The sequence below is a fragment of the Amblyraja radiata genome, chromosome 6, assembly GCF_010909765.2.
Source record: "Amblyraja radiata isolate CabotCenter1 chromosome 6, sAmbRad1.1.pri, whole genome shotgun sequence".
Classification (NCBI taxonomy): Eukaryota; Metazoa; Chordata; class Chondrichthyes; order Rajiformes; family Rajidae; genus Amblyraja; species Amblyraja radiata.
In genome coordinates, this window is record NC_045961.1 from 49,269,863 (window position 1) to 49,284,575 (window position 14,713).

General features: G+C 45.1%; 1 protein-coding gene across 2 annotated transcripts in view; it reads right to left on the minus strand.

Moving 5' to 3' along the window:
- Window positions 1-14,713, minus strand: part of micu2 (mitochondrial calcium uptake 2) — a 301,355-nt gene that overhangs the window by 106,796 nt on the left and 179,846 nt on the right. For both annotated transcript variants that reach the window (XM_033022751.1, XM_033022750.1), the window contains exon 5: window positions 13,892-13,967. In XM_033022751.1, the coding sequence (XP_032878642.1) occupies window positions 13,892-13,967 (76 nt within the window). The remainder of the gene's footprint in view (window positions 1-13,891; window positions 13,968-14,713) is intronic.

A 14,713-nucleotide genomic window follows, 5' to 3' on the forward strand; every position in this document is an offset into this window, starting at 1 on the left:
GCTGTGCACATATATGTAAGTGCCAGTAATATTCAAGTGACTGATCTAAATGGCTGCTTGCAAGGCTAGACTGTGTTGATGAGCTATTAACCCTTTGGGCATCATTACGGAACCAGTTCCCATCATCACCCTGATGTACACACGTTTCCCTCTGTCGTCTCCTGACGGAGACATTATTGTAATGTTACACCTTCTAAGAGAGCTCACTGTTGTAAAATGGCAATTGCAGCTGGAACTACTGCATAGCGCAATTTCACACACATCACATGGCAGACTCACTTTGTGCTGGTATTTTACTTCCAAGGCAGGGATCAAATAGACTTGTCAACTATAAAATCTAACAGGTCTGTACTATTTATTAACTTTGAGTCTATTACAACTATTAATGATAGGAAAAAGAATGACTTCTTAGAATTCATTCCAGAAATTTAGAAATTAGAATTTAGAAACTATTTGAGGATCATTTAGGACAAACTCAATAAACAATCTTGTGACTATGGTTCATATTGAAAGCTGAATGTATGACATATTAAGGGTGGCATGGTGGCGCAGTTGTAGAATTGCTGCCTTACAGTACCAGAAACCCGGGTTCGATTCTGACTATGGGTGAGATCCTGACTATGGGTTCTGTCTGTACGGAGTTTGTACGTTCTCCCTGTGACCGCGTTGGGTATTCCCTGGGTGCTCCGGTTTCCTCTCACACTCCATAGACGTAGAGGTTTGTAGGTTAATTAGCTTCAGTAAAAATTGTAAATTGTCCATAGTGTGTAGGACAGTGCTAGTGTATGGGGATCGCTGGTCGGCGTGGAGTTTGTGGACAAAAGAGCCTGTTTCTGCGCTGTATCTCTAAACTAAACTGCCAGCTAACGTGTGAAATTGCTTCCAGAAGAACACAAACTTCTTGATTCAATATCACATGAACATGTAGCCTACAAACAACTCAACTCATATGCACACGAAATCATAGTGTGTGTTAGTCCACAGAAGAAATACAGTGATATTTAAAAGTTTTGATTATTTAGTTTAGTTTGGAGGCACAGCGCGGAACCAGGTCCTTCGGCCCACTGAGTCCGCGCCGACCAGCGATCCTCGTACACTAGCACTCTTCTATAAACTAGGGACACTTTACAGTTTTTACCGAAGCCAAGTTAACCTACAAACCAGTATGTCTTTGGAGTGTGGGAGGAAAGCGGAGCTCCTGGGGAAAACCCACGCGGTCACGGGCAGATCACACAAACTCCGTTCAGATAGCACCCATAGTCAGCATCGAACCCAGGTCTCTGGCACTGTAAGGCAGTAACTCTACTGCTACTCCAGCGTGCCGCCCTAAGTATTAATTATATTCTAAGAAATGCTAACATAAATTAAAATGTACATATTTTTCACACTCACTACTGCTAAATTTCCACAAGATGGCAGATAATTCACATTTACCCATTCAAGGATCTGTGTTGCCTTCTGGAGTGCATTTGCTTACTGACAGGCACAAAAATAAAATAAATGGGTATTTGGCACAGATAAAAAGTACAACTGGTGGTTCCCCTTAATGATGAAAAAATCTATCATCATATCAATATATTTAGGAATGGTCGAAACATTCAGAAATGCAATTTTAATACATTGGTCAGGGTGCAATTGGCCATTCCATTGCAAATTGCAAGTATTTTAAAATGCAATTAGAGAGTTCAAAGTGTATTTATCTCTACAATAAAATGCGCTTTAAAAATATATATATTTAAGAGTGAAATCTCGTTAAAGGTTGATTGTTACAACATAAAACAGCATTTGAATTCACGATGGAAATCCACCATCTAATAGTGACGATTTTAAATTAATGAAAAATGTACAAAATGTCGATCTTTGACGTTGGCTCCACCAATGCGACTGATATTTTCAGTTTTATTTTAGTGTTTCCAGCATTTGTTTCCATTTTTCGCAGTGGTGCAAGAGATTGGATATGACCATACAAGGTCAAATACTGCTGTCGTGTCAAGGGCAGTCAGTTTCTCATTATTTTCTTTTTTCAACATTTAGATGAAGACTCCAATGATGCCTGATGCCAAGAAGTCCTGGTACAAACTGGCAGCACAAGTAGATAGGATGGTAAAGAAGGCATATGGTATACTTGCTTTCATTGCTGGGGGCATTGAATATAAGAGTCAGGAAGTCATGATGCAGCTCGATTGGGCTTTGGTTAGACTGCATTTGGAGTGTTGCATGCAGTTCCGGTCGCCCCATTGCAGGAGAGATCTGGAGGCTCTGGAGAGGGTGCAAACCAGAGGTTTACCAGAAGGCTGCCTGGATTAGAGGATTTCAGCTACAAGGAAAGGTTGGATAGATGTGGATTCTTTTCTCTGGAACATCAGAGGTTGAGGGGGAGACTTGATAGAAGTATATAAAATTAAGAGGCATAGATAGGGTAGACAGTCAGAACCTTTTCCTCCCCCAAGATGGAAATGCCCAACAATAGAGGGCATAGCTATAAGGTGAGAGGGTGAATGCTTAGATGGAGATGAGTGGGGCAATTTTTGTTTTTACACAGATGGTACTGGGAGCCTGGAATGCATTGCCAGGTGATGGAAGCAGATATGATAATGACGTTTAAAAGCCTTTTAGTTAGGCACTTGGAAGTGCAGGGAATAAGGGATACTAGACCAAGTGCAGACCCGTTGGGTCTGTTCCCCCAGCGCGCGTTTGCGGGGGGGGGGGGAGGGAGGGGTGCGGGGCAGCATGCGGCATGCGGCGTCACACACACTAACCACCCCCACACACACACTAACTACCCCCTTGATATTAAATTAATATTATTAATTTGCTCCTTTTACCCCATAACCGCCCTATGCACTGCCGCATAGCCCCCAACTCGCAGGCCTGTCTAGAGGGGGGGGGGGGGGGGTAGAGAGTGAGGGCAGAGAGAGAATGGGGAGCGACAGAGAGAGAGCGAGGTAGAGACAGAAAGGCAAGGGACAGAGGGAGAGGGGAGTGGAGGGGAGAAGGAGATGGAGGGTGGGTGAGGGGGGGTGGGGTGGATGAGGAGGGGAGAGAGATGGGCGGAGAGAGAGGGGGGCTGAGGGGGGGAGAGGAGTGGAAAGGGAGGGGGAGAGGTGGGGGGGAAGGGAGGGGGAGGGGGTGGAGGGAAGAGGGTAGGGGAGGGGGTGGAGGGAAGGGGGTAGGGGGGTTTAGTGGAGGAAGGGTGGGGGAGGGCAGGGGGGGTGGGAGAGAAGGAGGGGGAGAGAAGGAGAGAGGAGAGAGAGGGGAGAGAGGGGGGGAGAGGATGGGGTGGAGGGAAGGGGGTAGGGGAGCGGTGGAGGGGAGGGGGGAAGGGGGTTTAGGGGAGGGAGGGTGGGGGAGGGCAGGGGGGAGAGGAGGGGGGAGAGAGAGGGAGGGGGGTAGAGAGAGGGAGGGGGGAGAGAGAGAGACGGTGGAGATAGAGAGAGGGGAGAGAGGGTAGAGAGAGGGGAGAGAGAGGGAGAGAGAGAGGGGGAGAGAGAGAGAGAGATGGGGAGAGAGAGAGAGAGATGGGGAGAGAGAGAGAGAGATGGGGAGAGAGAGAGATGGGGAGAGAGAGAGATAGATAGAGAGAGGGGGGGAGAGACAGAGCGGAATGCAACCGTGCGTCACGCGTTCAGAATGTTCTGGAAATGAAGCATCCGCGTCATGCAAGAAAGCTGTCGGCAGCTCTTTGGAATTCAGGGGAGGAACCCCCCCCTCCCCTCCCCCCTCCACACACACAGCGGGTCCGATCTAAGCTGTGAATGAAGACAGCAAAAAAAATGTTTTTAACTGTCAGGGGGTAGTTGGGTCAGGTGCAAAGGCATTGTGAGGTCAGCAGCTGGGCAACCTTAATATTTTTTTAAATGTCAGGGAGGGGGAGAGATCTCCCACCCCTGTCCCATTGTGATGTGATTGTACATCTGTGAGATGGCGCTGTGACTCATGCAGCAGTTTGGTTTTAGTGGGACCACGTGAAGGTTCTAATCTCCCACACCTGTCCCATTGTGATGTCATATATGTAAATGAGATCCATTGTGATTGGATATCTGTGAGGTGGCACTGTGACAATTTTATTCAAAATCTGGGGAAATAGAGAGCCAAATCTAGAGAGGATTTCTGAAATCATAAGTTCAATCACTACCGAAATATGTAAAAATCTCTGCGTTTTTGTGTCTGGTTTTCGAGGAAATACGTTTCAAAGGCAAAATAACATAAACCCCCCCCACACACACAGTTTTAATAGATACTAGACCAAGAGGGGAGAGAGGGAGGAAGGAGAGGGGAGGAGGTTAGAAGAGGAGTTGGGGGGGGGGGGGGGGGGGGGGGGGGGGTTGAGGGGAGCCGGGCTGCCAAATGAAGAGAGAGAGATAAACGGCTTCTGACTCTGGAAACTCACAGCTGGAATGAGCGCGTAGGCGGGGCTTCGCAAGTTGCGCCGGCTGTGAGAAGGTTCAGCGCGTGAGCTCCGTTCCGCTATAGATCCTATAGCGGAACGGAGCTGTAGAATGTTTGTTCTGCAGAACCTATGAGGAGTAGATTCAGCGCGTGAGCAGTCGCTGCCCCAAGATCTGTAGAACAAAGAAGCTCTAGCGGAACGGAGCTGTAGAATCTTTGTTCTGCAGAACTTTCTTGATCTTTCTGCGCCTTTAATCCACAGCGGCGGGGGGGTGGGGCCTGGAGGCAGGTGGGCCTGGATTGGTGGGCATGTGGGCATTGCGACGTCAGCAGCTGGCAAGTGGCGTTTATATTTTAAAAATTGAGTTTTGTGATCAATTTTATTCAAAATCTGGGGAAATAATTGATTTCTGAACTCATGTTAAATCCCTACCGAAATTGTAAAAATCTCCGCGTTTTTGCGTCTGGTTTTCGAGGAGATACGTTTCACATGCAAAATGACACACACACACACACTTTTAATGATATATATATGATATGATATGATAGATGGACCATGTACAGGCAGATGAAATCACTAACTTGGCATCATATTTGGCACAAATATTGTGGGATGAAGAGCCCATTCCTGTAGTGTTCTGTTCTATGTCTATGTTCGAAGATGTGTTGGATGCGGAGACTGGTGGGCTGAAAAGTGAGGGGACTTCTATCCTTGTTACATCTGGGTGGAGGGAGAGGAAACCAAAGCCATGGGGCACAGAGGAGACATGGGTGAGAGATCCATCTCTGACAGCAGTGGGGAAATCACATTTACTAAAGAAAGATGAGATCTTGGATGTCCAAAAATGCAAAGCCTGGTCTTGGGAGTAGATGTGGCGAAAACAGATATATTGGGAGTAGGGGACAGCGTCTTTGCATGAGGCAGGGTTGGAGAAGGTGGAGTCCTGATAACTGTGTGGGTTGGTGCGTTTGTAGTAAATGGCAGTCGAAAGTCTGTCCTCTGTGAGGTTTAGAGAGACCTTGACAAAATGTGGGCAGGTGGGACTAATATAGATGGGGCATCTTGGTCGGCATGAGCATGTAGGGCCTGTTTCCCATTTGTATGACTCTACAACCCACACTGAACACCTGTGTGTAGCTCATTGATGAATAACTTGCATTGAACAGATCAACCAACAAACCCTTTCATTTTCCTGCTTCTGCTTGAAAATACCACGAATGAAATGTAATTTATTTGGACTGTGTTCACTTTTAATTTAACAAGAATGTTTTAGGAAGCTTTTCCCTTTATTGGGTAGATTCCACTGTGCTGAGACATAGTGTTATACATAAAAAGGCCCTTCAGCCTATAGAATATGCGGCAACCATCAAAGACCAGTTGCTTTACTGGACTACAGACACTACTATGTCTGATTAGAATTGCAACTTTGACGGTAGCAAAGGTCTTCAGCACTTTAGCTGAAATATTGTTATTGTACAGCCTTTTCTGTAACCAGTGCTAACTGCGGTACTATGCGTAGTGAAATCAAATTAAATGAAGACTGACTTGTGTCGTGACATCGACATCCTGAGGAGGCTGAGACTATTTTGTACTTTGAGTTCAAAATGGTCTTTTCTTTTGCCAATACGCTGGCTCTGTCATAGAAACATAGAAAATAGGTGCAGGAGTAGGCCATTCGGCCCTTTGAGCCTGCACCACCATTCAATATGATCATGGCTGATCATCCAACTCAGTATCTTGTACCTGCCTTCTCTCCATACCCCCTGATCCCTTTAGCCACAAGGGCCACATCTAACTCCCTCTTAAATATAGCCAATGAACTGGCCTCAACTACCTTCTGTGGCAGAGAATTCCAGAGATCATCTGAGGATGGGGGAATTATCCAGTACCATTAATAGAGCACAAAGTGCCAGCGGCTCAGGCACAATGTGTTCGACACAAGATTCCAGCCTCTGCTATTCCTTGTGTCCCCAGTACCATTTATAAATGGACTTGGAATGTCGACAGATTCTGATCTTTTACCCATTGGTTGCTGGCTTAACATTGTCCATATTTGTTTCTATCATTGTTTAGTGCATGATCTTGTGTTTGTTTTATCTTGACGGTAAGACCAGCATTTATGGCCCATTATTAATTGCTCTTGATTAGGTGGTTCATAAGTTATAGGAGCAGAATTAGGCCATTGAGCCCATCAAGGCTACTCTTGCATTCAAATATATCCAGGTGGGGCACAGACGAGGGGAAAGAGAGGGGGGAGGGTTTGGAGGGAGTTAGTTAGAGGTTACCTAAAATTGGAGAATTCAATGTTTATACCATTGGATTGTAAGCTACCCAAATAGAATACGAGTTACTGTTCCGACTGCTAATATCCTGCAAGGCAACAGGGGGACCAAGGAGGAAATTGATTGGAATTGCAATACGCAGTGGCGCACCGGTAGAGTTGCTGCTTTACAGTGTCGCAGACCCGGGTTCAATCCTGACTACGGGTTCTGTCTGTATAGAATTTGTACGTTCTTTCACTACTATTCTCATTCTTCTCTTCTTTCTCTTTTCTCTTTTTATATTACAGCTTAAAGTTTAAAAAAAAGAGAAGTTGTACACGAAATGTATTATGTTGCACATCATGATTAAGATGTATGTACAATGCTTTTAATAAAAAAAAATAAAAAAAATTTGTACGTTCTCCCTGTGGGTTTTCGCTGGGTTCACTGGTTTCCTCCCACACTCCAAAGACGTACAGGTTTGTAGGTTAAAGGTGTAGGAAAGAACTGCAGATGCTGGTTTAAACCAAAGATAGACACAGAAAGTTGGAGTAGCTCAACAGACCAGACAGCATCTCTGGAGAGAAGGGATGGGCCCGGGACCGTTGGAGAGAGTGGAGGAGGGTCAGGGCGGTGAGTATATAAATCGAGCGCGGGGCTTGCTTTTACAGAGGCCCGGGACCGTTGGAGCGAGTGGAGGAGGGTCAGGGTGGTGAGTATATAAATCGAGCGCGGGGATTGCTTTTACAGAGGCCCGGGAACCGTTGGAGCGAGTGGAGGCGGGTCAAGGCGGTGAGTATATAAATCGAGCGCGGGGCTTGCTTTTACAGAGGCCCGGGACCGTTGGAGCGAGTGGAGGAGGGTCAGGGCGGTGAGTATATAAATCGAGCGCGGGGCTTGCTTTTACAGAGGCCCGGGACCGTTGGAGCGAGTGGAGGAGGGTCGGGGCTTTGACCAAAATCTGTAACGTTCCATACTTCATAGGGAGGGTTCTGGTGGAAGCCGCTGATTGGCGGAAGCAGACTAGAGGAAGCAGCTGAATGGGTGCAACCTCAGGTTAGCATTTCTGCTTTCTGGTTAAAGGTACAGTGCTTTAGTTAAGGGTACAGTGGGCTAAAGGTACAGTGCTTTAGTAAAGGTGCAGTGGGCTAAAGGTGCAGTGGGCTAAAGGTACAGTGGGCTAAAGGTACAGTGGGCTAAAGGTACAGTGAGCTAAAGGTACAGTGGGCTAAAGGTACAGTGGGCTAAAGGTACAGTGAGCTAAGGGTACAGTGGGCTAAAGGTACAGTGAGCTAAGGGTACAGTGGGCTAAAGGTACAGTGAGCTAAAGGTACAGTGGGCTAAAGGTACAGTGGGCTAAAGGTACTGTGCTTTAGTAAAGGTACAGTGGGCTAAAGGTACAGTGCTTTTTGTTTATATAATAAAGGTGCAGTTTAAAGGTCAAGAGGGAGCAGCTGTTTGTGAGTCAGATACCTGCTGATTTCTCCCAGCAGTTTCTATTGTATTATACTGGTATTGGATCCAGGGTAAGGCGAGAGAATGACAGTCAGAGCAGTGTACTGTACTGGATGTCAGATGTGGGAAGTCATGGTGTCAGATGGCCCTCCAGACGTCCACATCTGCACCAGGTGCAGAGAGATGGGGCTCCTAAGGGACTGTATTAGGATCCTGGAGCAGCAGCTCGATGACCTCTGTCTGGTCAGGGAGAGTGAGGAGGTCATAGAGGAGAGTTATAGGAAGGTGGTCACTCCAAAACCACGGGAGAGAGACATGTGGGTCACGCTAAGGAAGGGCAAGGGGCAGAGGCATGAACGAGTGAGTACTCCAATGTCGGTACACCTTGCAAATAAGTACTCCTTTTGAGTACGGATGGGGGTGACAGCACAGAGACCGGCCCTGTTGCTCCGAAAGGTAGGGAAAAAAAGAAGAGGGCAATAGTAATTTGGGACTCTATTGTTAGGGGGTCGGATAGGCGATTCTGTGGACGCAGTCGGGAGACCAGGATGGTGGTCTGCCTCCCAGGTGCCACGGTCTCGGACGTGTCTCAACGCATCCAAGATATCCTGAAATCAGAGGGAGAGGAGCCTGAGGTCGTGGTACATATAGGTACCAATGACATAGGTAAAAATAGGGAAGAGGTCCTGAAGGGAGGATTTGGGGAGTTGGGAGGAGAGTTAAGGAAAAGGACCAAAAAGGTAACCATCTCAGGATTACTGCCTGTGCCACGCGACAGTGAGAGTAGGAATGGAGCGAGGTGGAGGATAAACGCGTGGCTGAAAGACTGGTGCAGAGGGCAGGGATTCAAGTTTCTGGATCATTGGGACTTCTTTTGGGGAAGGTGGGACCTGTACAGAAAGGATGGGTTGCACTTGAACCCGAGGGGGACCAATATCCTGGCGGGGAAATTTGCAAAGGCCACTGGGGAGACTTTAAACTAGAATGGTTGGGGCGAGGGACTCAAATAGAGAAAGCTAGTAGACAGAATGGGAGGCAGGAAGCAGAAAAGGGAAGCACTCGGACACAAGAGGAGAAAGAAAAAAAAGGAAATAAACAGATAATAAGAGACGGGGGGTTTCTTAAATGTGCATATTTTAATGCTAGGAGCATTGTAAGAAAGGTGGATGAGCTTAGAGTCTGGATAGACATCTGGAAGTATGATGTTGTGGCGATCAGTGAAACATGGTTGCAGGAGGGCTGTGATTGGAAACTAAATATTCCAGGATTTTGTTGCTTCAGGTGTGATAGAATTGGAGGGGCAAGAGGTGGACGTGTTGCATTGCTAGTCAGGGAAGATATTACAGCAGTGCTTTGGCAGGATAGATTGGAGGGCTCATCTAGGGAGGCTATTTGGGTGGAACTGAGAAGTGGGAAAGGTGTAGCAACACTAATAGGAGTGTATTATAGACCGCCAAATGGGGAACGAGAATTGGAAGAGCAATTATGTAAGGAGATAGCAGATATTAGTAGTAAGCACAAGGTAGTGATTGTGGGAGATTTCAACTTTCCACACATAGACTGGGAAACACATTCTGTAAATGGGCTGGATGGTTTGGAGTTTGTAAAATGTGTGCAGGATAGTTTTTTGCAGCAATACATAGAGGTACCTACTAGAGGAGGGGCAGTGCTGGACCTCCTGTTAGGAAATGAGACGGGACAGGTGGCGGAGGTATGCGTTGGGGAGCACTTCGGGTCCAGTGATCACAATACCATTAGTTTCAATATAATTATGGAGAAGGTCAGAACTGGGCCTAGGGTTGAGATTTTTGATTGGAGAAAGGTTAACTTTGATGAGATGCGAGATGATTTAAAAGGAGTGAACTGGGACATTTTGTTTTATGGGAAAGATGTAGAAGAGAAATGGCGGACATTTAAAGGGGAAATTTTAAGAGTACAGAATCTTTATGTTCCTGTTCGGTTGAAAGGAAACAGTAAAAATTGGAAAGAGCCCTGGTTTTCAAGGGAAATTGGACATCTTGTTCGGAAAAAGAGGCAGATCTACAATAATTATAGGCAGCATGAAGCAAATGAGGTGCTTGAGTATAAGGAATGTAAAAAGAATCTTAAGAAAGAAATTAGAAAAGCTAAAAGAAGATATGAGGTTGCTTTGGCAAGTAAGGTGAAAGTAAATCCAAAGGGTTTCTACAGCTATATTAATAGCAAAAGGATAACGAGGGATAAAATTGATCCATTGGAGAGACAGAGTGGACAGTTATCTGCAGAGCCAAAAGAGATGGGGGAGATATTGAACAATTTCTTTTCTTCGGTATTCACCAAGGAGAAGGATATTGAATTATGTGAGGTAAGGGAAACTAGTAGAGTAGCTATTGATACTATGAGTTTCAAAGTAAAAGAAGTACTGACACTTTTGAAAAATATAAAAGTGGATAAGTCTCCAGGTCCTGACAGGATATTCCCTAGGCCATTGAGGGAAGTTAGTGTAGAAATAGCCGAGGCTATGACAGAAATATTTCAAATGTCATTAGAAACGGGAATAGTCCCCGAGGATTGGCGGACTGCGCATGTTGTTCCATTGTTTAAAAAGGGTTCTAAGAGTAAACCTAGCAATTATAGACCTGTTAGTTTGACTTCAGTGGTGGGCAAATTAATGGAAAAGATACTTAGAGATAATATATATAAGCATCTGGATAAACAGGGTCTGATTAGGAACAGTCAACATGGATTTGTGCCTGGAAGGTCATGTTTGACTAATCTTCTTGAATTTTTTGAAGAGGTTACTAGGGAAATTGACGAGGGTAAAGCAGTGGATGTTGTCTATATGGACTTTAGTAAGGCCTTTGACAAGGTTCCTCATGGAAGGTTGGTTAAGAAGGTTCAACTGTTGGGTATAAATGCAGGAATAGCAAGATGGATTCAACAGTGGCTGAATGGGAGAAGCCAGAGGGTAATGGTGGATGGCTGTTTGTCGGGTTGGAGGCAGGTGACTAGTGGGGTGCCTCAGGGATCTGTGTTGGGTCCTTTGTTGTTTGTCATGTACATCAATGATCTGGATGAAGGGGTGGGAAATTGGATTAGTAAGTATGCAGATGATACCAAGATAGGGGGTGTTGTGGATAATGAAGAGGATTTCCAAAGTCTACAGAGTGATTTAGGCCATTTGGAAAAATGGGCTGAAAGATGGCAGATGGAGTTTAATGCTGATAAATGTGAGGTGCTACACCTTGGCAGGACAAATCAAAATAGGAAGTACATGGTAAATGGTAGGGAATTGAAGAATACAGTTGAACAGAGGGATCTGGGAATAACCGTGCATAGTTCCTTGAAGGTGGAATCTCATATAGATAGGGTGGTAAAGAAAGCTTTTGGTATGCTAGCCTTTATAAATTAGAGCATTGAGTATAGAAGCTGGGATGTAATGTTAAAATTGTACAAGGCATTGGTGAGACCAAATCTGGAGTATGGTGTACCATTTTGGTCGCCCAATTATAGGAAGGATGTCAACAAAATAGAGAGAGTACAGAGGAGATTTACTAGAATGTTGCCTGGGTTTCAACAGCTAAGTTACAGAGATAGGTTGAATAAGTTAGGTCTTTACTCTCTGGAGCGCAGAAGGTTAAGGGGGGACTTGATAGAGGTCATTAAAATGATGAGAGGGATAGACAGAGTTGATGTGGACAAGCTTTTCCCTTTGAGAATAGGGAAGATTCAAACAAGAGGACATGACTTTAGAATTAAGGGACAGAAGTTTAGGGGTAACATGAGGGGGAACTTCTTTACTCAGAGAGTGGTAGCGGTGTGGAATGAGCTTCCAGTGGAAGTGGTGGCGGCAGGTTCGTTGGTATCATTTAAAAATAAATTGGATAGGCATATGGATGAGAAGGGAATGGAGGGTTATGGTATGAGTGCAGGCAGGTGGGACTAAGGGAAAAAAAGTTATTCGGCATGGACTTGTAGGGCCGAGATGGCCTGTTTCCGTGCTGTAATTGTTATATGGTTATATGGATGGATGATGCTGTGGGTCAAGTCTGAAGAATGGTCTTGATCCAAAACGTCACCCATTCCTTTCGCCAGAGATGCTGTCTGACCCGCTGAGTTACTCCAGTTTCAGACAATAGACAATAGATAATAGATAATAGAGTAGGCCATTCAGCCCTTCAAACCAGCACCGGCATTCAATGTGATCATGGCTGATCATCCACAATCAGTACCCCGTTCCTGCCTGCTCCCCATATCCCCTGACTACGCTATCTTCAAGATCCCTATCTAACTCTCTCTTGAAAGTATCCAGAGAACCGGCCTCCGCCACCCTCTGAGGCAGAGAATTCCACAGACTCACAACTCTCCGTGAAAAAGTGTTTCCTCATCTCCGTTCATGGGCCCTTACTCTTAAACTGTGGCCCCTGTTTCTGGACTCCCCCAACATCGGGAACATGTTTCCTGCTTCTAGCGTATCTAAACCCTTAATAATCTTATATGTTTCAATAAGATCCCCTTTTATCCTTCTAAATTCCAGAGTATACAAGCTCCATTCTCTCAGCATATGACAGTCCCGCCATCCCAGGAATTAACCTTGTGAACCTACGTTGCACTCCATCAATAGCAAGAATGTCCTTCCTCAAATTTGGAGACCAAAACTGCACACAATACTCCAGGTGTGGTCTCACTAGGGCCCTGTACAACTGCCGAAGGACCTCTTTGCTCCCTTACTCAACTCCTCTTGTAAAGAAGGCCAATATGCCATTCACCATCTTCACTGCCTGTTGTGCCTGCATGCTTACTTTCATTGACTGATAAACAAGGACCCCCAGATCCCGTTGTACTTCCCCTTTTCCCAACTTGACACCATTTAGATAATAATCTTCCTTCCTTCCACATTTATCCCCATTAAACTGCATCTGCCCACTCACCCAACCTGTCCAGGTCACCCTGCATTCTCATAGGATTTTTGTGTCCATCTTCAGGTTTGTAGATTAATTGATAAGTTGTACAATTGTTCCGAGTGTATAGGATCATGTACGGAGTTGGCACGGGCTCGGTGGGCTGAAGTCTAAAGTAATGCTCAAATAGAAAAAGTAAAATTTAAGCTATATTTAAGAGGGAGTTAGATGTGGCCTTTGTGGCTAAAGGGGTCAGGGGGTATGGAGAGAAGGAAGGTACAGGATACTGAGTTGGATGATCAGCCATGATCATATTGAATGGCGGTGCAGGCTCGAAGGGCCGAATGGCCTACTACTGCACCTATTTTCTATGTTTCTATGTAAAATAGAATGATAAACCTTGACAAAATGCTAAATTAAAAGTACCATGCTTATTAGAGATCACAAAATGGCCACTTCCCATTGTTGTCACCAGCAATAAAGTATGTGCATTGAAGGGTAAATGTGTTTTTAAAATATCAGGTAAAAACTGCTGACAGTGAACACCGCAGGAGTGCAGAAAACCTCGACCGGCAGATCTGTCCTTTGGGAAGGACAGCTTGATCTTGATGACATTCTACCGCAGTTTGTTCAATTTTGCTTGGATTACCTTCTGCTTAGTCAATGTGAATGTTAAATGAATCTAATGTCAACAGGAATACTTGACCTTGCCTGGATCTTTAGATTAATTACAATTTTAACAACGAGGAAAAAAAAATCTTGAGAAATAAATTCAGCTAATCAAATTCAAACAGTCACTCATACGAAACAACAATCAATCTGCCTGGGATGATATGACTTTGTTCGAGTAGAACATTTTGAGTGCGTGGTCAAAGATGGAACATTTCAAAAATATTTAAATGTACCTTCATCACCAAGGTCTCTGAAAAGATGATGGGTTTGTTTCTCTTTTGTAGCTCTTGTCATCAGTGTATCAACATCCTACAGAGGGTAAAAAAAAAACACAATTCAGGATGAGCAGAACTAAAATAATCTTAAATGTTATTTAAGTTATTTAGATATGATAGTGGCATTTAAAAAGCTTTAGAATAGTTACATGGATATTGAGCAGAGAATGTAGCGGTATAGCTCACGTGCAGACGGAGGAGATTTGTTTAACTTGGCATCATGTTCACCACAGACATTGTGAGCGGAAGAGCCTGTATCTGTGCTGTACAGTCCTATGTCCTATCATGTTCAGCACAGACAGTGTGGGCTGAAGGGCCTGTTCATGTGCGGTACTATTACATGTCCTATGTTTTGTCACCTTCAACATAGACAGTGTGGGCTGAGGAGCCTGTTCTTGTGCTGTATTGTTCTGTTCCATGTCCTATCATGTTCAGCATAGACATTGTGGGCTGATGGGCCTGTTCATGTGCCGTATTAATCTATGTACTTGACGTTTTTATTGACTGTTGAGGAATCCATCCCCCCCCCCCCCCCCCAAAAGACAAATTTGATGGATTTAATCTCCCACCAGGTAGGACTATTCTGGTCTGATAACAGAGGCTCATGTACATAACTGAATGCTCATGGTCACCTTGTCTTATCAGGGCTGGGTAGAGATTCATTTGGCCTGAGCCCCGCTGAGAAGTGTCGAGCAAGGTCTAATTAAAGTTCAGTGCAATTCAGTTACAGTCAGTTTGTGATGTGACTATCATTGGCAGGAGACAAGGCTTGTGGTGGAC